This window comes from Colletotrichum phormii (assembly GCF_030913505.1).
Source record: "Colletotrichum phormii strain CBS 102054 chromosome Unknown BDP81scaffold_11, whole genome shotgun sequence".
Taxonomy (NCBI): Eukaryota; Fungi; Ascomycota; class Sordariomycetes; order Glomerellales; family Glomerellaceae; genus Colletotrichum; species Colletotrichum phormii.
This window is the reverse complement of record NW_026851453.1, coordinates 728,289-754,465: the sequence shown is the minus strand read 5'-3', so window position 1 is coordinate 754,465 and position 26,177 is coordinate 728,289. Positions and strand designations below refer to the sequence as shown.

The window sequence follows — 26,177 nt, the reverse complement described above, 5'->3', positions numbered from 1 at the left end:
CTCAGGGGTCTAAGGCTTCTTCCCGGCAATATGGAACCGCCCACAAAGAGGCCAAGGCTCGGTCAACAGTCGAAAGAAGACGAAGATGATGAACTCAACTATGAGCCCGAGGAGGTGTCTCAGATGCGGGATCCCGGCTTTCGCTTCGAGCAGTTCCGTGCCTTTTCCGCCTTCAAGCTGAAATCAACATTTGAACACATCTTTCAAAAGTACGAAAAGGACTTCACTGGTATCGGTGATGAGATCGACCTCAGGACCGGCAAGATCATTACGAATAATGGCCACTTGGCTGGCATGAGAAGTGAGAGAGACACTGGAATCCTCGAGGATGATGAGGAAGAAGACGAAGATGAGGGCGTACTCTTGGAGGAAGCATTCGCATCCGACGACGATGAGGAGGATGATGGCTCAGGCGAGGATGGGACCACAGATGCGTCAGACAACGAAGACGACGAAGAACGAATCTTACACGGCAAGAAGGATGAAGAATCTCACTCAGGGGCTCTCATAATCAAGCAAAAGGGCGAACTGCAGCGGCATCCAAATCGGTCAATCGCCCCTCCAGGTGAATCAATACCAGGATCCGGCCAGCGGCTGTCCAGCCTTGCTCAACCACGCCAGCCAGGACTCGGCACTTCGAGTCCTTCATCAAACGTTTGGGGACATGAACCAGAACCTGTCGACCCGACGTGGAGGGTCCCCGAGATTAGCAAGCCCAAACTTGGCGACGACTTGATGACGAGACTTTATGGTGCCAGATACCGCTTCCCCGCCAGTCGCGGGTTCAAGTCTTTATGGTCTTCGCGGCGCGATACCGAAGAGGAGAAAGCATTGCCCGAACCTGCTCAGATTGACATGAAGCAGCTCATCCGCGCGAGAAACGAAGTCCCGAGGATGGCGAGACCAATGTCAACAAAGCTACTGCAGGCATTTACCGACCAAGACGACGATAATGAAGACGATGATCTTGGGGTTGCCGTTGCAGATAAGGAACCTAGAGCTGCGAAGAAAACATCGGGCAACACGAATTCTACCTTGGAAGAGGCAGCAAGCACCAATGCCGAAGAGAACCGACATGAAGCTGAACCATCTACCGAAATGGAACCATCACATCCGAAACTGAACGTATCAAATGCCCTCTCCAGAGAGATTGGCTGGCTCAACCAGAATAAAACTTCTGTAAAAGAAGGCTCAAGGCCGAGGAAACAACTCGTTCCGGCCAAAGTCGTCAAACCAGCAGAAGCTCCCAAAGAGACAGAAGTTACCAACCCGAGTCAATCAACCGAGAAACAAGCTCAACAACAACCGTCAAACCTACCGACTAAAGTTAACGTTGAAGCTGAAATTGACCAGAGCCTCACTAGTTTTGTGACGGAACACGAGTTGCGGGGCAGACCAATGCAGCGATTCGTTATCGAACTATTTTCCAAAATCCCCTCTCCAGAGGAGATCACATTAGTCGAAGATCCCGAAGATATGGACATATTTGAGTCGGATCACCAACATGAGGCACTGACACCTCAGCTTGCTAACCTGACTGTCTCCGAGAACACTTCGAAAGGTCTTATGATGGAGGATAGCCCTGAGGCCGCCACGGTCAAGACGACTGCGCCAGTAGAAGCACCAACTCAGAAAGCCGCTGAACCGCCAAAAGAAACATTTGTCAGGCATAAGATCGACCCCTCGTACGACTTCTCTGATGACGATGAAGGCATTCCCACGACTCGCATTGGAAAGCTTCGCACCAAGGGGAAGACAATTACTGTTCCAGGCACGGTCGAGGTGGCGACTGTAATAGAGGCCACGTCCGAGCCTTCGAAAATAATTTCCATAACGGAGGACTGCCGGTCATCTCATATGGAGTCCAATGACGCACCCTCCACGGCCAGCGAGGCTTTGATAGAGCCTAGTGGCATCAATGCCAAAATTTCTGAGCAGCAGGTCGAGGGGCTCCCAGCAGTGAGTGAGGAACAGGGCATTATTCAAGTTGAAGAAGCTGGCGAAGGGTCCACTGGAACCGATACGAACTTCACGACCTTGTCAGCGGAAAGATTGCCTGAAATCAGTCAAACAGAGGGGCATTCCCCCACAGAAACAGCGAATATGGTGGGCGTGGAGGCTGCTTCGCACAATGAGGTCTCGGTGGCGCAGGAGCCGCAGACTCCCACGAGCTCAGGGCAAAATCAGCTTACACAGGTCAATCAAGACGTAGTTGAAGAAGCGATCTTTGAGGAGGCTCAAGAGATCCAGGAGGGGATCCAGGAGGAAACACAGGAGGACATACAGGAGGAGACTAACGAAGCTCCTCAAAGTGAGCCCGAGGAACCCCAACAAATGAAAGAAACACAGCAAGAAAAGGAGGAGGAAGTAATCGAGCCCTTCACGGTCCCCCTCGGCCTCGACGAGATCGACGATACAAGCGCGCCCGAAGCCGAATCCGAAGCCATGGAAATCGAGCTTCCCATCCTCCCACCACAACTAGGAGCAAGCCTCCTCGGGCCGCCCCTCCGAAGAGCCCGTCAAACATCGCCGACGAAACCCTCAGAAGTCATCGACAAGACGGCCACGTCACCCTTCAAGCACATGCATCTCCAATCCAGCAGTCCTCTCAAAAAGTACTCGGTCTCCAAATCACCAGCCAAAACTAGCAAAGCGTCCAAGTCCCGCTCTTCCGCCACCTCAGAGCGCAAGACGAAACCGAGAAGCCGCAAGCCTGCGGCCTCAACGCTCGACAAGTCAGAATCTCTCACGCCTCCTCCCGCCTCCAGTCCCTCGCCTCACCATACACATGACCAAAAGGCCGTCCCTAGCACACCATCCTCATCGAGACACCAATCCCGACCCACAAAGGACTCAACCTCGAGGAAATTCTTCATTTCCCTCCTCTCCGACGATGAAGACGAACTCACCCTAGACCTCTTCAAAACCCGGACGACAGCTTCGGGCTTTGGCGGCGGCTCATCGGCCGAACGCAGACGAACGTCCTACACCCCAGTCCTCCTCGCCGGGCCACACACCAAGATTACGACGCCCATGAAGCAGAGAAGCCCGCTTGTCCCCGGAAGCGGGAACGTAGGCGCGACTACAGGCACAGAGACTACTAGGGGCAAGAAGCGCAAGGCGGCGTGGGCGTTTGCCACGCCCACTAGAGTTCACTTTGGCAGTCCGTCGGGCTCACTCGTGCGAACGCCAGGCGGGAATATGAGGCGGTGCGGTGAGAATGGATTCCGGTGCGACAGAGATTTCTGCTTCACTTGCCTGTGAGCTCAAGGAATCACAGCATACTTCAAGAGTGGTCTTGCCGCGGGATCATCGGGGTTAATCTCTTGACACGCGCAGATAGGAACTTCAGATAGGGGGCACTTCAGAGGCCTTGAGGTGAGGTCATGGAAGCGAAGTAGCTTCCTCATTAGTCGCTACATCAGATGAATACCAGAGAGCTTCTGTAAAGAAAATCATGAAAACCACGTTATGCAAAGTCATGGATGTTAAGGGGCAGTTGGAACGGAAGGGGCATGGACCTCGCAAACGCCTTATCCCCCGGTGTGGTGAATCCCAGATCCTTACGCAAGCCAAATTTCCTGTCGTCCACCACATTTCTCCATTCGTCCTCGCCGCTCCCCGCTTTGGTTGACGTTTGTACGCCCAAAATATGTGTGTAGACCACCTTTCGTGTCGTCGCCCGTGAACAGGTACCCATCTTGAAAAGTCATTTCGAATAATCATTCCATGTATTGAGACTGAGAGGGGTGAAAGGTCCGCTTCATGCTTTCTTGTCCCGTTGATCCGAGCCATGTTCATACCTAGAAGAAGGGACTTTAGTCTAGAACCCAGGCCGGCTTGCGGATGCAGAGTTCAGTCCCGGAGTGACCGCCTGCGCCGCCTGCAGTGTCATGTCTCTTGCGTACAGCCTATGTGCAGAGGGAAGATCCAAATTGTCGCGTGGGGTGTGAGTAGTTGCGAAACCAAGCTGGCCAACGACTGAGACTCAGTTGCTGGTCACACCCGAGGCCGTCTGATTGGCCAAGTGCTGCTTGAAAACCTCGGGATCCCGAACAGGGTTAAAGTAAGGGTGAGCCTGGGCCTCCTTAGCAGTAAGGCGTTCCTACTTGCGTGTCAGTATACCGTCCTCGCCACGCCTCGCCTCGTATGGTGTGAACGTACCTGATGGTCGTATCGAAGCAGCTTGTCCAGGAAATCGATCGCTTCATTGCTGACGAAGCGCTGGTTTTCCGCGGTGACGAAAGAGTGCCAGGGCTTCTTCTGGAAACGACCGAGGATGTCGTCATACTGCGCGTCGAGCTCTATCTCGTACTTGTCGAGGTAGTCGAAGAGGTCGTCCGTACCGAGCACCTTCGCAATCTTGACAAGTTGGTCTGAGTTAGAATTGCCATGGAAGAACGGCTCCTTGCGGAAGATCATGGAGGCAAACATGGCGCCCAGACTCCACATGTCCAGACTGTAGTCGTACTCCTGGAAGTCGACCAACAGCTCAGGACCCTTGAAGTATCTGGAAGCCACGCGCACGTTGTACTCAGTTCCCTGATGGTAGAACTCGGCCAAACCCCAGTCGATGAGTCGCAACTGCCCCAGTGTTAGTTCCAAGACCATAGTGAATTCCACCAAGCGAAACACGTGCCTTTCTGTTCTCATGATCGATCATAACGTTGTGAGGCTTGACGTCGCGGTGCATGATGCCCTTGCTGTGGCAGAAGTCGAGGGCCTTCAGCAGCTCGTTGATGTAGTAACGAACATCGAGATCGTTGAACTTGGGGTAGAGGCTTCGGAAGTCGGTGTTATTGACATGCTCGAAGATGAGGGATGGCGTCTTGCTCTGTTCGAACATGCATCATTAGCCCACTGACTTGGCAACTGATATCACGGCAGGACGTATCCGCTTACTTGCGAGTCTCTGACCACGTCAAGAAGAGCCACGACATTGGGTCCTCCCGCCAAGTTTTGCAAGATCTTGATCTCACGCTTGATCTTCTTCTTCTTAACAGGCTTCAAGACCTTGATGACGCACTTCTGGTAGTTAACGACATTGATGCCCTCAAAGACCTCGGAGTATTTGCCGCGACCTGTTGTTGAAGACCTGTATCAGCCAAATATGCTTTCGTCGGTTCGACTCGTGCGCGCAGAGTATGCGGCGGTATGGCGCATGCGCGCGCGGCGCGGGGGCCACCCTCGGCGGAGGAACAAAACGTACCAATTTTCCTGACGACCTCGTAGTTCTCGAGGACACCCCAGCCTATTGATCGAAATGTCAGTAACTGTGAATCCGCAAAGGTGGGCAACGTATAGTAGGAATGGCGAATGCAGGTCGCATACGCCTAGTCGATCTCGGGACGAGAGAGGCAGGGTGGGTAGCGCGAGGTCGAAAACCTACTAATATTGACGGAATCATAGTCCCAGTAGCTGCGGGGCATATTCTGGTTGACATCTGCGTAGACCCGCGCCATGTTGGGCGACTTTTTGCCTATGATCGTACGCAGGGTTGAACAGGGACGGGGTGTTGATGTTGCGTGAGGTTGGATTTTGCGGCGGAGGCAGGACGAGGAGGAGGGGTCTCGGCGTGGCTGAGGTAGCCTGGCTGGACGTGGAGCGGGTGGTGGTGGTGGTGGGAGAACGGGGCAGGGAGTAAATCAAGGTGGGATGTCTAAAATCAGGCTTAGCGGTCTGGAGCCGTGATTGGCCGTCGACCGAAAAGGCGCCTTCCCGCTTATCGTCCGGGCCGCCCGATAAGACCAAGTGATCCGTGCACGCCCCTGCCGTCCAATCGTCCATTGGTGAATCGTGGTCACGATCTGAATCACGAACTTCAACCAGGATTCCTTCAGCGCGATGGCTACAGTGATTCACAATAAGTCAGTCAAGCACTTGATGGGACTCAAGATGGTAAGATGGCAGACAGTAGCTGTCTATGGGTCAAGATAGTATCAAGAACGATGTTGTAAGTGGGACTCGTGGTTGATTCAGGAACATCTCACTCGAACATTAAACAAACGTCGTGGGTGGCATGTATCATAAAGTCCATTGTCAATTTGGTCAATCCAAGTTATCAGCCGTGTTCGGAAGACAAACGTGACTGGCAATTCCAGACACTCTGTATTTCTTTCCCCATACTCAAAAGTAATCATCAAAACGTTCCAGACCGACAGTAGCAAACAAGGGTATCATATCGCTCAATCCTCCGCAAGACCAAGATGTCCATTCCTTTCTGTCCACTGAGACATCGTTCCATCCTTCATGTCCTTCATATGCAGCTTCCTGTTCCCACATGACTCGAAAGACCACTTCTGCCATTCCCATGGGGCATTCTATGCCTCTTCTCATCTTCCTGTACGGCATCGTGTGCCTCTTCCCATATCGTCATGCGTCATCGTATGCCTCTTCCATACTACCACAGGGCAACTTATGCCTGGTTCGAATCGACCTGAAACCAATGTTAGCAGACGTCCCTTGATTCGAGTAATTGCGAAGACTAAGAAGTATGATGGAATGCTTTCAGAGAGAAGATTATTGCTCGACATGTCCAAGCTCAGTGCGACTCAGGCGCCGGAATTGGCCGGCAGTGGTCAGCACTGGCAATGGATCCGACTAAGGATGACGATACAAGGTTTTCATCATAGCATACGGGATGTTTGGGTAGAGAAAAAAAGCAAAATCAGCATACCTTCATGACAGTGGATTGTTGTGGATTCCCGGCACATCAAGCCCCACGAACCGACGGAAGCATTTGCCTCGACGTCGGCGTTCAGGTCGTCAAGCAGATATGGAGGCGTGTGTGAGGCCCCCAATTTCTGCGACAGTTAGAACGGCGTTGAGTGCACAAGGCACTGCAACACATTGCGCGAGCGTAGGGAAAATCCCCAGCGTGGTGGCAAAAGCTGGGCGTGCATGGTGTGCCTGTATACAAAGGTGACGACCCCTGGTTCTTTCCGGTGACCGGAAGGTCCACGGGTCACTGACCCAATGGTTCTTTCCAGCCTCCAGAAGGTCCAGTAGTAGTACACCCCTAGTTCTTTCCAATGACCGGAAGGTCCATGGGTCAATGACCACATGGTTCTTTCCGGCACCAGAAGGTCTAGGAGTGAACACCGAGAGCATACAGATCCCCGACCAGAGGCAGCCAGCTCGGGCGTTGATGGCGGTGGAATGTCAATCGTAGTCGAGGGTGTCAAGCCCCGACTCGACGACATCCCATGTGCGTTTGCGGAGGTCGGGCTTGGGCTCTTGACCCTTGCCCTTCCCCCGTTTTTTCTTCTTGTTCTTAGCAGATTTGCCCGGCGGGCGAGATGACTCGGCAACCGTGAGGTTGCCATCCTCGCCAGTCTCACCTGCCTGGCGTACTGCCGTTGAACGTCGCTCCTGCTCTCTCTTGATGGTTTCGAGCTCGGAGTGGCGGAACATGGCGATTTGGTCGTCAGTGAGTGTGCGTTTGACGCCGTCGTTATAGTAGCCGAGATCGTCTTCCTCGAAGACGTCGCCATTCTCTTGGACTGAGGCGTTGGTGATTGCAGCGTCCGGCTGATAATTTGGATTCAAAAAATCAGCTTGGAAATCGCGGACTGCCGCACCAGAAAAATGAGTCTCGAAAAATGCTACCAAGTCATCCTGCGATGAGGGTCAGTATGAAAATTCAAAGGTCTCGATGAAGTACTCACATTGCTGACGCTTGGTGCAGCAAACGGTGGCATCATTCCGGCCAGCCTGGGTGGAAGCTGTGAGGTTGGTGGATGGATGCGATGGTTCTTGGAATTTTTTTTGTGGGTGTTTGGTTGGAAAAGTGAATGACTGATAGGAAATTAGATGTAGATGGTTGTTGAAGGAAAGAAGTTGGCTGGAGAGAGATTGGAGTGTAGGAAATTGTTGTAAGAAGGAAGTAGGGGAGTTGAATATTTGATGGGAGGAGCGCGGGTTCAGCGCGTTGGGCGCCCGGAGCTTGGATCACGTGTGGGGCCCGCTTCACCACCATCACTCAGGGAAAGTGGGAAGGGGACGCGAACAAGCGCGCTCCTGCTGCTGGAAAGTCGAACATTTGTTTTATGCAGTATTCTGCACAGGTAACCAAACATTGTAATTGCCCTTTCTGTCCCCAGCCTAGAGGGCACTTAAGGCTTGCTCAAGAGGGCGAGGGCGCTTTGGAAGGCCCGGAGGACCTCAGTCACTGTAAATGAGTTAGTCGGATGGACTTGGTAGCGATACGTTCGTTCATGAAGAAGAACTTACTGTGCTCCTGCTTCTGGGCCATATGCTGTTCCTCCAGATTGACAAATCTCTGTCTGGTATGAAGGCGCTTGACTGCACGCTCGTTGTCATGGGCGCTGGAAGTGGAAGCCCAGACGTTGAAGTACTATAGAGATGGTCACCATGACTGTAAGTTGGGAAAAAGTGGGCATCAACACCATACCTTGACGAGACCGTCGAATTCGAGCAAAAGCTCGCGCTCTTTTTCGTCTGCATCGGCGAGGGCCTTCTCATATCGGGCATCGAAATCCTCCCAGTCGAAAGCCGGAAACACACCGGGGGTGCTGGGGGTGTTGTTGCCGTTGTCCTGACCGTTGGCGAGTTGCTGGTCCAAACGAGGCTCAGGCGTCTTGGTAGTCTGGAGAGACTTGGCCTTCTGCTGCTGGTTGTTTCCCGCGTCGGCCATATTTGCTGATGAACCAGAAGAATTGTGCAAGGAAGTAGAAGGATCAAGAGAAGACCGGCTCAGGAATTGGATGGTGATGGTTCTTGGTTTGTTTTTTTGGTTGTGTGTGGGATTCTTTTTTTTTTTTTTTTTTTGGTTGGCCTTGAAAGCGCTGTTGATTTTCCTTTGGGTGTAGAGAGAGGCAGGAAGTTGGGGTGTTACTGCCGCTTCAGGGAGGTACGGCAAGTGGCTCCTGCAGCGGTACCGTTGGTGTTTCCTGCTTGCCAAAGGGACGTTAGCGATTTGACTGCCAAAGGTTGAAAGTGTGGCGCTGGAAGGGAAGTAAGCGCCAAGGGAAGGAAGTGTGGCGCAGGGAGGGACATGGGGAGGGTGCCATGGCCCATGGGGTCACCCCTGCTGCCTGTCGGAGTCCGCTTGCGCCAACACCAACGGCAGTCGAGTGTTTCCCATTCTGGCCCATTCATTGTCTCTCACCCGACCTCGTTCCCGTGACTCGACCGACGACTCAAGCGACCTGCCACACACAGGTCGTCTGAACGCCCCGATCGATACACCTTGCTTTCCGGGAGTTGGCGTATATATCAAGTCGGTGATTCCTTCCAAGGCCTTTGGGAGGGTTCTCTCACCCCAAGATCCACTTACCCAGAAACTCAAATACCCAACGTCATTCCGAAGGAACAACGCTTTGTGCATGCGCATCTTCGTATCACATTTCGAGTCGCCGCCTGCCTTGACGCGACCAGAAAATCGCCAAAAATGAATTGCGACATCTGTTGCAGGCCTCACAGTGCTCAACGTCTGCCCTTCCTCTGTGCCGTCGATGCTCGCAACCACTGCTATGAGGGTCGCATCAAGAATCTCCAGGCGCTGATGGAGAATGAGAGTCTTCAAAAGGAGATCAATGATCTGCTTGCTCAGGACAAGGCAGATGATGGCCCTGGTCGAAGTGTTGTTCTCGAGTCGCTGAGTGCCTCTCAAAGAACGGCCGAAGATCGCACTGAACAGATCATCGCCCAAGCTGAGAAACTCAAGGGTGAAATTGCCGCCGCCAGAAAGGAGATTGCCGATCGCAAGGCCGCCATCATTCGCCGCAAATCCGATCTTGCATCTGCATCGAGTGGTATAGCTGCCCGAAGGACTAGACAGCTGGACGAGACTGAACGATCCATCTCGGTTGCCAAGTACAAATGGACCCGAAGTGCCGACCAGATGTCTTCGACTCGATCTTTCTTGTGCATGGAGGCCGCCAAGCTGTATGGACTTCGTCGCATCAAGAAGGGATCATCCGCTCGGTATGAGTACAAGATCGGGGGTGTTGACATCGTCGATCTCTCGTCTATGAATGGTTAGTATCGCACTCCAAAGTTACCGAGTGACACTCAACCTGACTTTGACAGCTATATCGCCTGAACTCTTGTCCACCTCTCTCGCCAACATCGCCCATATCCTGGCTTTGACATCTCATTACCTCTCCGTCAGGCTCCCTGCAGAGATAACACTGCCGCATCGAGACTATCCGCGCCCGACCATTTTCAATCTGTCTTGGTCGTATCAGCATGGTGAAGTACCGTTTCCTGGAACTTCGCCCGTTACCAGCTTTTCCGCAGAAGAGCGCGAGAGCCAGCCGCACTACATGCCTCGCCCGCGGCCACTCTTCGTCGATAAGGCTTTGCCCGTACTGGCCAAGGAAGATCCCGCTGCCCATTCCTTGTTCCTGGAGGGCGTGACATTGCTCGCCTACGATATCGGTTGGGCATGCAGCACTCAGGGCGTCTTTGTCGGAGATCGGAACTCGTTCGAGGATGTGTGCCATATGGGTCGCAACCTGTACAACTTGCTCATTGGACAACAGCTCCATAGCACCCAGACTGGTCGCCTCTATCCACCTGCGACTTCGTCACCCGGAGCGAAGCACGATGCGCTTGATCAGGAAGAGCTCGGCAAAGCTCCCTCGTGGATGGGTAGATACTCCCATGGCACAGCTCATGCTTTCCTTGGCAGCGCGGAGGGATCCGAGTTCGTTCGCGGTTTCAAGCTCCCCAGCCCCATGAAGCTTGCTGATCGGCTCAAGAAGAAGCTTGTCAGTGAAGTTGCCGTTCCGGAGTGGGAGGTTCTCGAGGATGATGCTTGGGCTATTGATGATGGTGAAGGCCAGGCGAATCGCGCTGTCGGTGGTGGTGGTGGTGGTACAAATGGCTGGACAAAGGTGAAAAACAGGTAATCCGAACAAAATAACAAAACTCTTCGTATATCGGTAGTCAAACATCGCGTCAGTGGCTCTCCGTCTTCCAGTCTATCTGGTGCCATATGGTTGTATTGCAGGTGGGTGGGTTCTTTTTTTTTTTTCGGGGTTTGTGATTTTGAGACTTTTTTTTGTTGTTTTCTTTTTCTCTGATCTCGAAATCCTCTCTCACTCTCTGCTCTCGTGGTATCATCTCAAGAAGCTTCAGTTCTTCCAGGCTCATCTGATTCCATAAAGTAAGTAAGTTCGTACAGGTGGGTGGGGGTTTTTTTTTCTTTCAGGTTTCGTGATTTTGGGACTTTTTTTTGGTCTTTTCTTTCTTTTTCTTCTGATTCTGTTGGTATCGTCTTAAGAGAGTTCAGTTCTTCCGAGCTTCTCTGATCTTCTCGAGCCATGGGCCCATGATATCATCTTGCGAGTCAGGGTCGTTCAGCACGATGAGGTGGTCGACAAAAGTTTCCGTCACGACCTTATCGGCCCACTTCTCCACGACATCGTCGAATATGCTGCGGAAGATGGTCTGTCCTTTGCCGTACCGCTTGTCTTCCATGAGCTCGCCCCATTTCTTCATCGCCAGCATCGTCAGGCTTTTGACACCGTACTTCTTGATCTGGCTAGCATCGATAAGGTCCCACAACGGTTCCAAGGTCTTCTTCAACTCGTCCTCGACCTGCGGTGATCCAATAACCACGACGAGCAGCGCAGTGAGAGACGGAGCGACAGCAACTAACGTAGGACTGACGACGGCGGGCGCAGGCGAGAGAGCGACTCCCAAAAACGAAGTAGGAAGGGTGATTTGATCTGGCACATTGGGAAGTGTTGGCGGAGGCCGGAATCGCGCCGCGATCTTGTCCAACTTGTCCTCTTCCTCCTGGAGCTGCTTCTTGCGGAGTTCGTGCTCTTCTGCCTGTGCGCGTTGCGTTTGCTCGTCTCCTACTCTACGCCGGCGCAGCGGGAGGACTTTTCGAGGTTTAGGAAACTCGTCGTCCTCAGACATTGCCTCTTCATCCGAGTCTTCATCGATTTCCGATAAGGCCTCGGTCTCTGGTGATGGCGATCGAGGAGGAGCCTCGGGAGTAAAGCTGGGAGCCGGAGCCGGTCCCAGAGCCAGTGCCAAACGACGGCGACGTAATGGTAAAATCTCGCGCGGTGATGGCGGCGGGATGTACTCATCGATTCCTAGGAATTCCACTGAGCTTTCTGAGTCGTAATCGCTCTCAGATATCGTCTCGGGCTCTGGAGATGGGTCTCTAAGGACGAGGGTCTGCTGTTCCGGCACCGGGGGCATTGGTGGGGGCGGCGCGGGCCATGAGAGACCGGGGATTATCGAAGGCGTTGTGAGGAGGCCACTGCCAGGCACAGGAGGTTCGGGCGTTTGAGGGACGGTGGGAGACGGTGATTGATCCTCGGGCTCTCCGGTCACTTCTGACTCTGGCTCGGTGGTTGTCGTAGGCGGCAGGCTCTCCTTTACGGATTGCGCAGGGGGTTCAGGCGTATGAGTGACGGTGGGAAATGGGGGCTGATCTGCAGGCTCTCCAGGTACGTCTGTCTCTGGCTCGATGGTTGTCTTGGGCGCTGGGCTGTTCTGACGAGGGCGAGGGCCGTTCAACGGGAGATTCGTTCTCGGCGAAGAGGATGCTTTGAGCGAACTCGCTGGGAGCAGCACGAGTTTCGACCCAGTCTCTGCCTTCACTATCGAGTTCCAGTTGTCGGGAGCCTGAATAACAATAGCACCCGGGCTGTCTGCGTCGGGCCGTGGAGAAGAAGAAGGCCGTGTCAATTGCGGCTTCCGCCGTCGCGGGGTAATGAACAGATGGGCGTACTTCTTGTTGGACTCGTCTTTGGTGGGCTGCTTCAGCGCCTGCGGCTCGGGACCGGCGGCAACGGGGACCTTATCGAACTTCACGGCCTCTGTAGTAGAGTTGGCGTTGGCTGCAGGAGACGCCGGAGGCGAAGATCTCTCTTCTTCGTCATCCTCTGGCAAGTTTTCCAATTCCGGTTCAGGACCGACGGCGATGGTTGCCTTTTCGACCTCGACAAGCTCGGGAGTAGGACTGAACCGGATTGCAGCAGGAGAAATTGGGGGCGAAGCCTTCTTCACTTGCTCATCCTCTGGCACTTTCTCCAACTTGGACCCAGAATCGGCGGTGCCGGGGACGTCCGTCATCACAGCCTCGGGAGCAGGAAGAACGTGGACCATGGGACGAAGTACCGGAGGCGAAAGCTCCTCTTCCTCAATATCTTCATTCATTTCCTCTGGCTTCAAATCAGGACCATCGCCGTTGGTGGCCTCATCCATGTCAACCTCGCGATCATGAGGGATTTGGGGCGCCTCGGTCATGTCGACGTCCGGTTGGTGTTCCGGTTCAGACTCAGTCCGATGAGGAGCATGTGAGGGCGTCGGCGGTGGAGAATTGTCTTCAATGTCGTCTTCAATGTCAGAGTCCCAAAGATCCTTGATGAAGGAATCTTCTTCCATGCGTTCATCCTCCTTGCCAGACTCTGGTTCATCGATGCGAGAAATTTTCTCGCCCTCTTCTTCCCAGTCCATCTCGTGTTCAGGCTTGGCCGATACGTTGTCAATGAGCAGACCGGGTATAATGACCGGAGTTGCCATTACGACTTCGGGAGCTGTCTTCGGTGCTTGAGGAGCCACGGGAACCGGCTCTATATTGATGACTGGCTGATGTAGTCCCTCCATCTTCGGTGCTTCATCGATCTCGACCGGAGAGTTGACGGTGGCGGGGAGGACAGGCGACTGAGAAACCGGAGGAATTGCAATTGGAAGCGAGGGATCGAAATCCGCAACTGGTGCAAGTAAAGCAGTCACCTCTGAAGGCGGAAGAACGAACGTTGGCGCGACGACTGCAGCCTTTACCTGGGCTTGGGCAGCGAAGACATTGTCGACTCTGTCTTCATTTACAAGCTTCTTGGCCTGAACCAAGAACATGTTCTTTGAAGACAGCTCTCCAACGAGTGAGGGCAAAGTGTCGACAATCTTAGGCGGGGACGGAAACGTGGCGATACGGGCTGGGCCGACATCCGGAGCAGGTGTGCCAGGCGAGGGCATATCTTCTGTCGTCTCAGGTTGCTTGGCCTGAACCAAGAACATGTTGTTTGAAGACAACTCTCCGACAAGCGAGGGCGCCTTGTCTGTAGGCTTAGGCGGGGACTGGATCGCGGCGATTTCGATTGGACCAACTTCTTCAGCAGATGTACCAGGCGAGTCCATCTTCTCTGTTGTCTCCGGTTGCAGGGTCTGAGTCGTAAAGGTGTGGGTTGATGGGACCTTTTCGTCAGGGGTACGGGGCGATAGCATCGGAGGGGCGAGGAGAACAATCTTCTTCGAAGCAGAGAGAGTGCTTGGCGACGGCATAGAGCTTGCGGCGGGAGCCTTCTCCTCCGAAGCATGCAAGACGAGCGCGGCGGCGATGTCAGCCTTCTGTTCGACAGGCAAGGACGTGACAGAAAGAGTCAACGAGGGCGAGGTGGCCAATGGTGACAAAGACAGAGGCTCGGGATCTGAATTCTGCATTGTTTGACTGTCTTGGACCGCCTTGACTTCGACCGGCGAGAAAATGACCGGGGCCGTCGACAGGGGCGAGATGACAATTGCTGAGAACGACAGAGGGGCGAAATCTGCAGTCTGTGTTGACTTGCTGACTTGGATCACCTTACGGGACGTCTGGGCGATTGGTGCAACATCAACATTGGCGTTCGACGTCTGGCTAGAGACTCTCGCTTGGCTTGCATCCTTTCCGACATCGAAGAACTCAGGAACCGGTCGGACCGTACGCTGCGAGCGGTACGCCGTTACCAGGTTAAAACTTGCCATGAATTGTCGTGCGACAAAGTTTCCCCGGGCCTTGACGTCCGCTTCGATGCATGAAGTCAACACTTGCATACTTGAGGCCAACGACTCGCGGCTCGAAGCCAATGCCTGGTTGCTCGAAGCCAGTGCGCGACGTGCATCAACGCATTCACGAAGACTGACGTGCTGGTTGGTGGCCGGCGGAGAGACGTGGATAACCTTTTCGTTGCCAAAAAGTCGCTTGTGGATCACTTCTGGGAGGTCCTTGTCGTCGATGAGCCGGGTCCGGGGACGCGGGGTGCGCAACTTGTCAATATATCTCCTCAGGCGCTCAATCTCCTCTTGCTTTTTCCCGGCCATCTCATAATATATGTTCCACATTCGCTCAATCCAGTCTTGATGCTCGGCCTTCAGAAGCTCGAGTTCATCTTCCGCAGAGACTTCGGGTTCGGGTTCGCTCACCGCCTGATTCGGTGGCGAGGGGGGTCTGTTCCTGTTGTCAGCATATCGTGAAATGGTGTCAATGAAAGGGGGGGGGGGGGGGTGTCACTCACATAACAGAGGGATCACTCTCGCGCGACCAATACTATTTGGTCCACGTCGGAGAGGATTCCTCTGGCCAGGTACCAGGAATCCTGGGCTTTTGCTCGGCCTTCCAAATGCCCAAGTTGTCGTCAAGGTCGAGATGAAGAAACAAGGGATCATCTTCTCCGCCGGCATTCCATCGAAGGCTATACGCCTCGAGGCGTACAATCGCGTAAATTAACAAGAGACGGACAGCGAGAAGGAGGGCGAAGTTGAGCGGGGTGAATGGGTCAAACTCCAGATTGATGAATGCTCGGCAAGCCTGGTCTCCGGCGGTGGGGATGTAGGAGATCCAGTTCCAGAAGGAACCGGATACTCTTACGATCTCGCCAACCAACGCGGATTCCGTGGCTGCTTCGACAAAGTCAGACACGAAGTCGTACGCGGTGATGAAGATGAAGATGACCCAATTCCAGAAGGAAACGGAAACTTCTGCAGCCTCAACTAACCACGCAGGATCCATCGTGAGGTCGTCTTGTCGAGTTGGAGTAAGTAAGTAAGTCGTGAGTCGAATGCGAAAATAAGTCCACGGAGCGTGCAAGGCAACTAGCTACCGGGATATCTTGGTGGATGATGAATTTCGTATTGACGCGCGACAAAGAGAGGAAAGGAGAAGAAGTTTTTTTCAAAAACTCGCGGCGAGGAAAAAGTGATATGGGCGACGGGTGGGTGGGTGGTGGGCCGGGCGGGCGGTCAGCGGTGGGCGGTCGCTGGGCGGTTGGGTCGTTGGGTCGTTTGACACGTGACGCAAAGTGAAGCAGGGCTTCCGGATGATTCACCTTCGTCTTGTGTCCTAAGGTGAAGCTCGTGGAGATGTGAGGTGAATAGACCAGGGACGCTACGTATTCAGAATCGTGGTGGGTCTGGGCGGGATGGCGGTCGCCGGGTTTGGGTGGGAGGGGTGACGGTTGGCCTGAATACCTTCATTGAGTCTTATCACTTGTCACTTGCAAACAAAGGTTCCCCCATCGTTGGCACGAGGCGACTGTGTGATTGTGTGGTGTTGGTATTGCCCCTTGGTGATGCAACTCGGTGAGAAGTCGTTGACCGAGACCCAATTTCCACCCCTTTAAGCCTCTATCGTAGGAATTACTTGACCTGAGTAGTGATCATTGCTTTGCACATTTCTCATCCTCATCTCAATACTTATCTCATGCTGAGGCAATTTAAACTCATCGACTACTTATAGTCCTGAGCTCCGCTCTGCAAATTGCAAATCTCAATTCATCTGTAGCAGTAAATTCCATCCTTTAATCGACATTTCGTCCAACAGTGACGGCAAGATAAAGTCACGTAGAGCAACAGGCATATGATCGAGGCGCATGAAACGAGAGATTGAGTCAAAAAGCCAATTGCGGATTGAATATGCAGCTAATTATGGAAGCAAGAGCCATGTTTTGCATCAAGCTCCGGGTATCCGCCATACGCGCCACTGAAACCGGAAATGATACCTCCCAAAAACCAATGTTCCCTCCTTCATCAATCATCACAAGATACAGACACCAACTCCTCAACCTTGCTTCCTTCCTCTCGCCAAGAGTCTCTCGTGCAGGTCAACAACAACGTCGATCCACGAGGGTACGCCCTCCTCTTGAGACAGTGCCTTTTTACCCAAATGGGTGGTTAAAAACTCGGCCATTTTCCCAGTGTTGAAGTGCTCTCCATAAACCACATTTGCCTCAGGTTGCAGAGTGAAGTCAATCCCATCAGGCTTGCTCACCCCGTGTATCTCCAGGGCAATCACCACCTTCGTCTCAATTGGGGGCAGAAGAAGCGAAGACCTGACCGCGATGGACGAATCCGAAGTGCGGGAGACAATCGTGGGGAAGGTAACGTTGAGTCGGCGAATTTGGTCGGAAGTGGAATTAGACTTGTCCCACGCGGCATGAACCATGTGGAGGAGGTCCGCAATTTTAGTGCGGCTCTGTGGCAAGCCACGGATGTGGTCCCGGATGCATTGCAGGAAAAATTCCTTTTCCGGCGTTGAAGGCAGGGGGTTGTTTTCGCGATTTGCAGCAATGTACCACAGGTCAATACGCGAGTTCTTCTGACCGCGCTGGAACGACGCCATGTCGAACACCAGCTCAATCTCACGACGATAAGTCATTGAGACGGTGCTTCCGGAAACCCCAGTTACGGCCCAACCGTGTTGTTTTTCAAGAGAATCCACTCGGGCTGCAGGTAATGTTAGTCTTGGTGGGGTCAGACTTCTTCAGACACAGCGATGAGAACTTACCCTTAAGCGCACTGATCTCACTGATCGACCAACCTCGGCATTCCTCACGAACTTTCTCAGCCTCCTTAATGTCCTCGTGGCATTGCTGCTTCTCTTGCGCCAATTGCTCGACGTCTTGTTCAGCCTCTTCCAGCTGCTGTCGGAGCTCCTCAACCCGCCGAGTCTTCTCTTGAACATCGTTGTCAAGCGCAGTCAAGTCGAATCTGGCCGTCTCTAGCTCTTCTGGGTCGCAGTCGGCAAGCTCCTCTGCAACAGCCCGCAGGTTCTTGTGCTCTTGTTCAAGGACGTCGAAACGCGATACAATGGCAGGCAAGACAGAGGAGAGCAACTTTTGCTGCTGCTGAAGTACCTTGTCGTCGACGGTCATACCCTCGGCAATTCTGACAAGACCCTCCCTCAGACCCTCCTGGAGCTTCATGCGCCACTCGTACCACATCGCCTTGCTCTCGAGACGAGCGTGAGTTTTGCCGTTCTTGAACTGATTGTCGAGGATGTTCTTGAAATCAGGCGATGCTGACATGTATTCCCGGAACAAAGGCGGGTTCTCTTCAAAGGTCTCAGACTCGATCTCGCGAACGATTCGACGGCCTTCGGAGATGTACTTCTTGAGTTCACGGCACGAATGCTGGTAGAGCTCGAGCATAGGTACTGTGCATGCACCGGCGACGACGCAGTTCTCCAGTGACAAGTCCTCCTCGCCACCAAAGTCCTTGAACATATCCGGAGCTTGCGTGTGACGCCGTTTGGTGGTCGTCAGCTCCATGAAGCGGATCGAGGTCATGTTGAGGAAGTCCTGTAGATGAATCCGTTCCTCCGGATCGTCGTCGAGAATTTCGGCTTCATCTCGAGCAGGGGAGCCCTCTAGGTTCATTGGATGGGAAACAGTGTCTTCCTCAACATCCCTGAATCGAGCGTGCCCCTTTGGCGACTTGGCCGAGCTTGCAGGCTTCTGAGGCGACTCAGAGTGAGTGGGCGTAGCTTTCGAAGCAGCATTCTCCTCCATGCTTTTCCTGGCAGATCGAGTCAATCTGCGGCCGGTAGTCTCTGCCTTACTTGGGGGCTGCTGCAGCTTGACATTCTTCACCGGGCTGCCTTGATGGCCTTTGAGTCTCTTGACGCCGTCGCGGTCTTCACTGTCCTCCTCATCATCGAGCTCGGCGGGCCGCTTGCCGAGAAGTCCTCGTGCGCTTCCGACGTGAAGACTCTTGCGGCTTTGCAGGCGCTTCTTTTGAGGGCTAAGGCTTTCAATCATCTCCCTCAGGTTCAGAGTCGCGTCCTTTTCGGTTTCGCCACCATCCGCCTCACGCTCAAGAATTTTTCTGCCGTTCTCCTTGTCTTCCTCCTCTTGACGGGCTCTGTCAATTTCTTCCTCAATGATCTGTGGTTTAGCAAAGGCTACACCACGGACCCTGCCAGGAACGAACTCCTGGACCGTCTCGCCGAGAGATCCTCTTCGGTCAAGGAGCGCAGCAACGCGGGGCGACCCGAGGCCAGGCTTATCCGCGCCGATACCAGAGTGCCTTCGGGTTTGCGGAGTCAGAACAACGGTCGGCGTCCTCGCACCGGTGGCTGGATCTTGCTGGAAGATATTCAAACGAGTAGCGGTCTTCTCGGGAGAAGGAGTTGCGGGCTTCCTAGCAGGAGATGCAGGCTTCCTAGTAGGGGATTTTGACTTTGAGCGACTGGGCTTCTTCACTGATTGGGGCGTCTTGACTGGAGAACTGTCGAGCAGCGTTCCAGTAGCGGCGTGCGACGGAGCGACAGATTTTGGCGGGCTAGGCGTTTTTGTTCTAGTCGGTGATTCTGACATGGAGCCTGCACCCGGCATGCTCTGACGAAAGCCCTTGCCTTGGAAGGGGTTAAACCCAGGACGGCTCGCATTTTCTGATCCTGCGAATGAGTGTCTCTTGGCCGCCGAGGCAGCCAGCTTTTTGGCAGGCGACGCAGGCTTTACGGACATGGATTTGGTAGGAGTGTCTGGCTTGTCCACTTCCGCTTCCATGAGTTTCTTGGCAGCGAGGCGAGACTCCGGAGGTTGGGATGGTTGGATGATGCCTCCGATTGCCATTGTCATATCCATGCCCATAGTCGCTTCGTCCTGGTCGGACACTTGAGACGACGGCAGAATACGACCAACAGGGAGCGTCATGTCTATCGGCGTTGTCAGCTCATCCAACGTGTCGTCCTGCGAAGACAGGATTCGGCCGACCGGGATGGTCATGTCCATGCCGACCGTCGCGTCTACTCCGTGAATAGTCGCATCCGCCGCTGGCAGTATGCGACCTACACCGACGGTCATATCCATGTCCATCGTTGCCTCTTCTGGGTTTTCGCGGGATGTAGTAGTCCTCCGACGCTTCTGAGCGCCATCGTTCTTTGGATGTGTCGGAAGAAGGCCGCCAATGGCGCTCGTGAATTCCATAGACATATCCTCGTTTTCCACTCCGTTGTCGTCGAAACTGTCGTCGTCAGCGTTGGAGTCGTGAATAGCACCAACGGCTGTGGTGAACTCCATGGTCTGGTCCTCAAAGTTATTTTCGGTTGGCGTTTTGGTATTTCGAGAAAGGATCCCGCCGAGTACTCTAGTAACATCCATGGACATCTCTTCGTCTGGTTCGATATCTCCGGATGATTTGCCGAGGATGCCTCCGACAGCAGCAGTCATATCCATTTCCATGTCCATATCCATACCCATGTCATCTTCGTCCTCATCCCGAGGTGGACTGTTTTGGACAGGCGGGGGAGGGGCAGCGTTCTCTTGATCCTGCGATGCTTCATCTTCAGGCTTGCTCTTCTTGATCCAGCCAAAGGAGGGAATGACTTCTTCGTCATCACTATCATCGAAACCAAGCCTTTGTGTGCCAGCCTGCCGAGCAGCTGTTCGTAGTGCCTCATCCAGACTGTCATTGTCATCATCCGATGCTGTTGTCCGGCTGGACATGACTGATGCGCTAGTAACTTCGTGGTCGTCGACGGTCATCATTGTGCCATCATCATCGTCGGAGTCGCTGTTCGAATCAGACGCTTCCTCCTCCTCTTCATCTGCAACTTCCTCGACGGCATCTGCTGGCTCGGAGTCGGAGCTGAAACCGGTGGCCATGGTGTCTTGCTCATCATCGGAGAACTCCATAAGCGGCGCGGTGGAGCTCCTCCTGCGCTTCTTCTGATGCAGTTCTCTCTGATTGTCGGGTGACTGGGGTACGACCTCATCGTCCTGTTCTGGTGGGGTTGATGGGCGCTCTGCCGGCTCTTCAATTTGGGGGGCTGAGGTAGAGGATCTGCGGCGCGACTTGTTTGTTGCTGTTGACGGGTCCTGCATGAAATCGATTTCATGGAACGTGTGAAGGGTTGCCTCGGCGGCAAAGGACACTCTGCGGTTTGCGAGAGATTTACGTCTTGCATCTCTGCGCTCACGCTCCTTGGCCGCCTGTTGCTGCTCTTCCTCGGTGCGCAAGGCGATCTTGGAGCCTGAGCCTGTAGGGTCGGTACTGCCCGTAGTAGTCGGGGTGCTTGACCGCGGCGGACCGAGGTCGATGAGGTCGGCGGCGCGCTTTCGATGTGGTGGAATCTCGGGGAGTAAGGGCATTGTGGGCTTCAAGATAGATCGCGGCGGAGGCCGTGAAGGCACAGCCAAAGACTAAGAAACGCATGTTAGTCGCGTGAGACGACGGTGATCAGGAGCATACAGCTTACAGCTCTGCGGTTCCCATTTGCACTTTTCAGGGCGTCCAGACCTCCAGGGCCAATGCTCTTGCTACGCGACTTCTTTCTGCTCTCCGCAAGGGTACTGCCAACGTCGATTGTCGCATTCTCCTTATCGCCGTTCTTTCTCGAGGATGTGGTCGCGCCGATGGACTTGCGTGTCCGGCGCGTAGCAGGAAGTGTCGCATCGCCAAATGAAGCCATATTGAAAGTCGTTGCTGTCGGTGGCGATGTGCTGCTATCAGGCTTCAGGTGAACGAGAAAGAGGCGTGCACATGTCACCTCTTAAACTTGGGGAGAGCTACGCGACTGGAATCGGTAGTGGCGTGAATGTACCCAAAGGATCGAGGTATGTTCAGGGTAGTGGGCTGTCATGGGTCTTGTTTACTGCCTACCAGGGTTCTGATTGGCTTGCAGAAAATGATGTCAACAGACGCGATTTTGTTGCTGTGGTAGCGGCAAAGACCGCTGTCACCGCTTGGACCACCTTCACGACCAGGGTGCAGACTCTGTGTGTCTTTGTCAGCTGTGGCTGGAATGGCTCAGTAGTGGCTGGGGCTCCCATCTGTGGCTGATCTGCTAAACGTGGCTGAACAAGGGTGGGGCTGGCGCCTCGCTAATTTTTTCATGTCCACAGCCCTAATGACAATTTCAGGGCAGGCCCGACCCTCACGTTCTCTCACCCCCGATTTTGCAGACTCTGGTGAAAAGTTGCGGCTCAGCATCAACGACTTCCTAACCCTCAACAGCACCCACCCCCGCCCAGTCGACCGCACCACGACGTCAAGATGGCTACCGAGTTGACCGTCCAGTCCGAGAGGGCTTTCCAGAAGCAGAAGGGTATCTTCCTTAACCAGAAGACCAAGGCGAAGTCTGCTCGCCCCGGCAAGAGCGGCCGCAGATGGTACAAGGACGTTGGTCTGGGTTTCCGTACCCCCGCCACTGCCATTGAGGGCTCCTACATCGGTACGTTTGCGAGCGAGATCGATTGAGGTGTTGGAAATCCCATGCGCGCGCGACGGAAACGACATTTTTATTTCGACGAAACTTTGCGACACGACTGGAGGACTGCAAACGATGGCAGAAGAGGGTTGGAACTTTGGGAGGACAAGAGGAGGAACTACACGACACACGACCAAAGACGGAGGACTGTTGCAACGCGCGCTGGGAACCAACATACACAAACGAATCCAGGGACTGAAATGCTAACGTTGGACCCCTCCAGACAAGAAGTGCCCCTTCACCGGCCAGGTCTCTATCCGCGGTCGTATCCTTACCGGCACTGTTGTTTCCACCAAGATGCACCGCACTCTCATCATCCGCAGAGAATACCTCCACTTCATCCCCAAGTACGCCCGTTACGAGAAGCGCCACAAGAACCTCGCCGCCCACGTTTCCCCCGCTTTCCGTGTCGAGGAGGGTGACCAGGTCACCGTTGGCCAGTGCAGACCCCTCAGCAAGACTGTACGTTTGCGACGCGATATCCACGATCGACGCCCGAACCCGGGGCTCCTTTTTCTCGTTCAGAGTTTCACGTTTGCTAACACTCCCGGCTTCAGGTCCGCTTCAACGTCCTGCGCGTCCTTCCCCGCACCGGCAAGGCCGTCAAGTCCTTCAGCAAGTTCTAAATCGGCTCATTGGCATTTACGGCGTGACTGCGGTGTGGGTTCTTCATTACAATACCGGATGGGAGGTCATCAGGGAAACTGCATCCACATGATTGTGTTATAGATGCAGAATCAGAGACCAAAATGAATTCGATCAGCCAAGCCACGTGGTAGTGATCTAGAGATTCTTTCTCTGGCTGTCTTGGGCACACGATGGGCTTGTGATTTTTGCGGGAACGGAAAACTGCGATACGCCTCGGGTCAAATGAACGAAAAAATGATTAGGATGGGTTGACTGTGCCACTGTAGACTCCTTGGTGAACCAGTGACATGCTGTTTCTGTGCCCATCCGACTCTGTCACAATTTGCCGCATAACGAAGAAGGTCTATTCGGACCACAACGTGTGGATGAAAGCTGCTATAGAAAATAGGTACCTTGATGGCAAACGGTGTAGCTACGCGAAGCCTCGGCTCAGATAATAAGAACGTGGCATTCCATATTCCCGAATCAGCGCACCACATGTGATGGACGTAGTAATGACCAACAGCTACGGAGACATAACTATAGAAACTCAGGTCATCATACATATTCGAGAGCAGCATGATTGGCGTGAAGTAGAACAAACCCCTTGTTGTGACAGTGCCAGATACAGTGCGTGACTTTCTAGATGCACATTGCTTCCTGTCTTTCCAGGCATCTGATTGGGTCACAGCCATCCACCTCGAAATTCTCCCAGAGCTTCCAGTTTGCGACAAGCCGAGAGTCCCCAAGCTTCCCAATCCTTTCGGAACTCCTCCATACGAGACCTCCAGCTTCTCTCCAAGGCTCTTCCCGTTGGATTCTCGAGTCTCTCCGTCGCAATGGGTTGGTTCGACGGCTGGTTCGGCCCCAGCGCCTCGTCCGACGACCCTCTCCAGTCCCTCGACCCCAAGCTCCGCGAATACCTCGAGCGCGAATCCCCCGTAAAGATCCAGAACCAGCAGATCCAAGAAGCCGAGAAAAAGGCCATACGAATCGCCGCACAAGCAGCTGCGACGGCAGAAGCGCGCGCCCACGCCCAAGCACAAGCACAGTCACAAGATGCCGCGGAACAGCCCAAAGTGCCGAAAGAGAGCCTCTTCCAGGACGGGCGGTACGCGCACCTGTGGAAGACGTACCGGCCCTACGCCGAGATCGAGGCCGAGACGAAGACGGATCACGAGAAGCTCATGGACGTGCTGGACGGGTTCAAGCAGCGGAAGCACGACATTGGCAGGGCGGCGCTCGAGAACTGCGCGATTCAGCAGGAGGAGTGGGTGAACTGCATGAAGAGCGGCGACTGGGAGGATAGGATGCAGATGTGCAGGCGTCAGGTGCAAAAGTTTGAGAGGTGTTATACCATGCAAACGGTGCGCTTATACCCCTTCGATCTTGGAACCTCACTTTCAGCTAGGGGCGGAATTCATGACCAAAAAGGTGATTTACTAACACACTTCCTTCTACAGAGATTCCTCAAGGCCCTAGGCTACCAATCCATTGCCGGCCGATCAGCCCAGGTGGAAGAAGACATCCAGATGCACGCAGACCAGCTCTACGGGCGCATGATTGAGCAAGAACAAGCCATGGAGGCCGCCAAGAAGGAAGGCCTCCCCGCGCCCAAGTTCGACTTTTCGATACCCACGGCCGCACCGGCCGCGACCGCGCACACGCCGAGGCCGGACTTGGAGACGTCGTGGAAGGAGAAGCTGGAGCAGCTGCCCGAGTCGGAGAGGGCGGCCGAGGAGGCGGCGCTGCGGGCGGATTTCCAGGCCAATGTCGAGGTGGCCAAGAACGTGCAGAAGCTGTGGGACGAGCAGGAGAAGGAGAAGGAGAGGCGCAAGGCGGAGGGCAAGGCTACGATTGTGGATCGTATCTCGGGGACGTTTGGCGGGGGGAAGTAAGGGACCTTGCGGTCTGAGGTGATGGTTGTCTCGGGGCTTTCTTGACAGAAGGTACCTGTGAGAGATGCCCTGTGAGATGGTGCAAGTTGGGGCATTGGGTTGTGAGAAGCCCCGTGGCCGAGGTTGCCGTGGGTGTTACATATCACGATATCGGCCATTGTAAAAGCGACTGTAGACTACCTTGTACTTCTACGTAGGCATTCTGAAATGCACAAAAAGAGCCTGAGACGAGCTCAATTCCCTCATCAATGTCTCGGCAACGTTGGCTCATTGAACTTGGTACAGATCATGTGGGGAACTTTTATCAATCTTGACATGGAAGATCGGCAAGGTTCAATCAGGGGACTTCAGTGTGAGAAATCAAGGTAAGGACTGAGATTGTGACATGACTTGATCAACCTCACACCGACTCACACCGACGCGAAAACGACACGGCAATACCTCAGCAACGGTAGGTAGGTAACCTCAAAACTTACCGAGGCCCCCTCCCCGTAATTCCCTCAGCAAGGGTCAGCGTCAGCCATGAAACTCTCATGATCATCCCATCTCGTGTTCAGAGAGGGAGGATAAGAACCAGGGATTCAGCTTCCGGTCCGCAGTCCGCGGCAGTTGGGAGGGAGAGGCAGGGGATTAGGGGGGGGGGGATTCAGCGCCTTGGACAGAATAAGGTAGAGCTCGCGTTTCACCTGAAGTTGAACTGGCAAAATGGGGCGAAAAGAGTACCTAGTGGTAGGAAAGCTGCACAGAAAAATCACTCAGCAACCTGCAAAGTCTGAAACCATGACAGGAATGGGCTCGTGAACATGTCAAGGGTGCATCGAGGAAGGGGCTTGCGTCCCGGAACCGACGGAAAGAAGACGGGACTTGGGAAGTTCATCGTCATTTCGCCTGTGCCTTGCCTACCTTCACCGCATGGCCGTTGACACCAATGAAGAAGTTGGAGGCCCTGGATGAGTGCTATTACGGAGTATTCGTACCTATCCCCCAAAACTCGGATGGTTTCTGCCACGGAGATCTTAAGATTTCCGGAATAGCGGTGATGCCAAGCTAAAGTAACCAAATGGCGGGGAGGATGAGGTGTTGACAGCATGGCGCAGTGCCCAGCAAAAGGTGCACCAGCTGGCAAATAAATGTCTCGGCTTGCGGGTAACGGGTAGGTCGACTTCTGCAGCAGGCAGTGCAGCGCCCTTCCCTCGCTGGGAGGTCTGACGTACCTACCCGACCCCCTTTCGCACACTGCTGCCACTTCAGCCCTCCAAGCACCTCGCTAAGGCGTGCCAAGACTCCCAAGAGATCTACCCGCGCACTTGAAAGCTTGGCAGCCCAGGGACCGCCGCCTCGCATCACCCCAAGACTTTTGAGCCTCTGCTCTTCAACGACATTGTTTGGCTCAATCATCTAACTGGGTAGAGTAGATA

General features: G+C 54.0%; 9 protein-coding genes across 9 annotated transcripts; 5 read left to right on the top strand and 4 right to left on the bottom strand.

The window, feature by feature from the left end:
• Nucleotides 1-30: 30 nt before the first annotated feature.
• On the top strand, nucleotides 31-3,264 carry BDP81DRAFT_450083 (uncharacterized protein; the record flags this gene model as incomplete). Its single annotated transcript, XM_060592480.1, has 1 exon — nucleotides 31-3,264. One exon carries the CDS (start codon nucleotides 31-33, stop codon nucleotides 3,262-3,264), a length of 3,234 nt encoding a protein of 1,077 aa, XP_060444754.1.
• Nucleotides 3,265-3,988: 724 nt separating this feature from the next.
• BDP81DRAFT_461486 (casein kinase II subunit alpha) lies at nucleotides 3,989-5,462 on the bottom strand (the record flags this gene model as incomplete). The annotated part of the gene is made up of 6 exons (XM_060593780.1): nucleotides 3,989-4,105; nucleotides 4,165-4,584; nucleotides 4,640-4,834; nucleotides 4,903-5,081; nucleotides 5,210-5,251; nucleotides 5,390-5,462. 6 exons carry the CDS (start codon nucleotides 5,460-5,462, stop codon nucleotides 3,989-3,991), a joined length of 1,026 nt encoding a protein of 341 aa, XP_060444753.1.
• A 1,699-nt stretch (nucleotides 5,463-7,161) lies between these two features.
• On the bottom strand, nucleotides 7,162-7,703 carry BDP81DRAFT_394784 (uncharacterized protein; the record flags this gene model as incomplete). The annotated part of the gene is made up of 2 exons (XM_060588002.1): nucleotides 7,162-7,617; nucleotides 7,668-7,703. 2 exons carry the CDS (start codon nucleotides 7,701-7,703, stop codon nucleotides 7,162-7,164), a joined length of 492 nt encoding a protein of 163 aa, XP_060444752.1.
• Nucleotides 7,704-8,114: 411 nt separating this feature from the next.
• BDP81DRAFT_321100 (uncharacterized protein) lies at nucleotides 8,115-8,656 on the bottom strand (the record flags this gene model as incomplete). The annotated part of the gene is made up of 3 exons (XM_060584585.1): nucleotides 8,115-8,170; nucleotides 8,233-8,356; nucleotides 8,414-8,656. 3 exons carry the CDS (start codon nucleotides 8,654-8,656, stop codon nucleotides 8,115-8,117), a joined length of 423 nt encoding a protein of 140 aa, XP_060444751.1.
• Nucleotides 8,657-9,412: 756 nt separating this feature from the next.
• Nucleotides 9,413-10,877, top strand: BDP81DRAFT_450079 (UV radiation resistance protein and autophagy-related subunit 14-domain-containing protein; the record flags this gene model as incomplete). Its single annotated transcript, XM_060592479.1, has 2 exons — nucleotides 9,413-10,001; nucleotides 10,054-10,877. 2 exons carry the CDS (start codon nucleotides 9,413-9,415, stop codon nucleotides 10,875-10,877), a joined length of 1,413 nt encoding a protein of 470 aa, XP_060444750.1.
• A 3,289-nt stretch (nucleotides 10,878-14,166) lies between these two features.
• BDP81DRAFT_429109 (uncharacterized protein) lies at nucleotides 14,167-15,172 on the top strand. Its single transcript, XM_060590487.1, has one exon. It carries the CDS (start codon nucleotides 14,477-14,479, stop codon nucleotides 15,074-15,076), a length of 600 nt encoding a protein of 199 aa, XP_060444749.1. The 5' UTR covers nucleotides 14,167-14,476; the 3' UTR covers nucleotides 15,077-15,172.
• Nucleotides 15,173-16,804: 1,632 nt separating this feature from the next.
• BDP81DRAFT_450077 (Spc7 kinetochore protein) lies at nucleotides 16,805-21,436 on the bottom strand (the record flags this gene model as incomplete). The annotated part of the gene is made up of 3 exons (XM_060592478.1): nucleotides 16,805-17,469; nucleotides 17,531-21,167; nucleotides 21,224-21,436. 3 exons carry the CDS (start codon nucleotides 21,434-21,436, stop codon nucleotides 16,805-16,807), a joined length of 4,515 nt encoding a protein of 1,504 aa, XP_060444748.1.
• A 584-nt stretch (nucleotides 21,437-22,020) lies between these two features.
• Nucleotides 22,021-22,860, top strand: BDP81DRAFT_461482 (ribosomal protein S17; the record flags this gene model as incomplete). Its single annotated transcript, XM_060593779.1, has 3 exons — nucleotides 22,021-22,198; nucleotides 22,458-22,696; nucleotides 22,792-22,860. The coding sequence occupies 3 exons, from the start codon at nucleotides 22,021-22,023 to the stop codon at nucleotides 22,858-22,860; spliced, it is 486 nt and encodes a 161-aa protein (XP_060444747.1).
• Nucleotides 22,861-23,700: 840 nt separating this feature from the next.
• On the top strand, nucleotides 23,701-24,759 carry BDP81DRAFT_321285 (uncharacterized protein; the record flags this gene model as incomplete). Its single annotated transcript, XM_060584600.1, has 2 exons — nucleotides 23,701-24,228; nucleotides 24,325-24,759. The coding sequence occupies 2 exons, from the start codon at nucleotides 23,701-23,703 to the stop codon at nucleotides 24,757-24,759; spliced, it is 963 nt and encodes a 320-aa protein (XP_060444746.1).
• Between the last annotated feature and the right edge of the window lie 1,418 nt (nucleotides 24,760-26,177).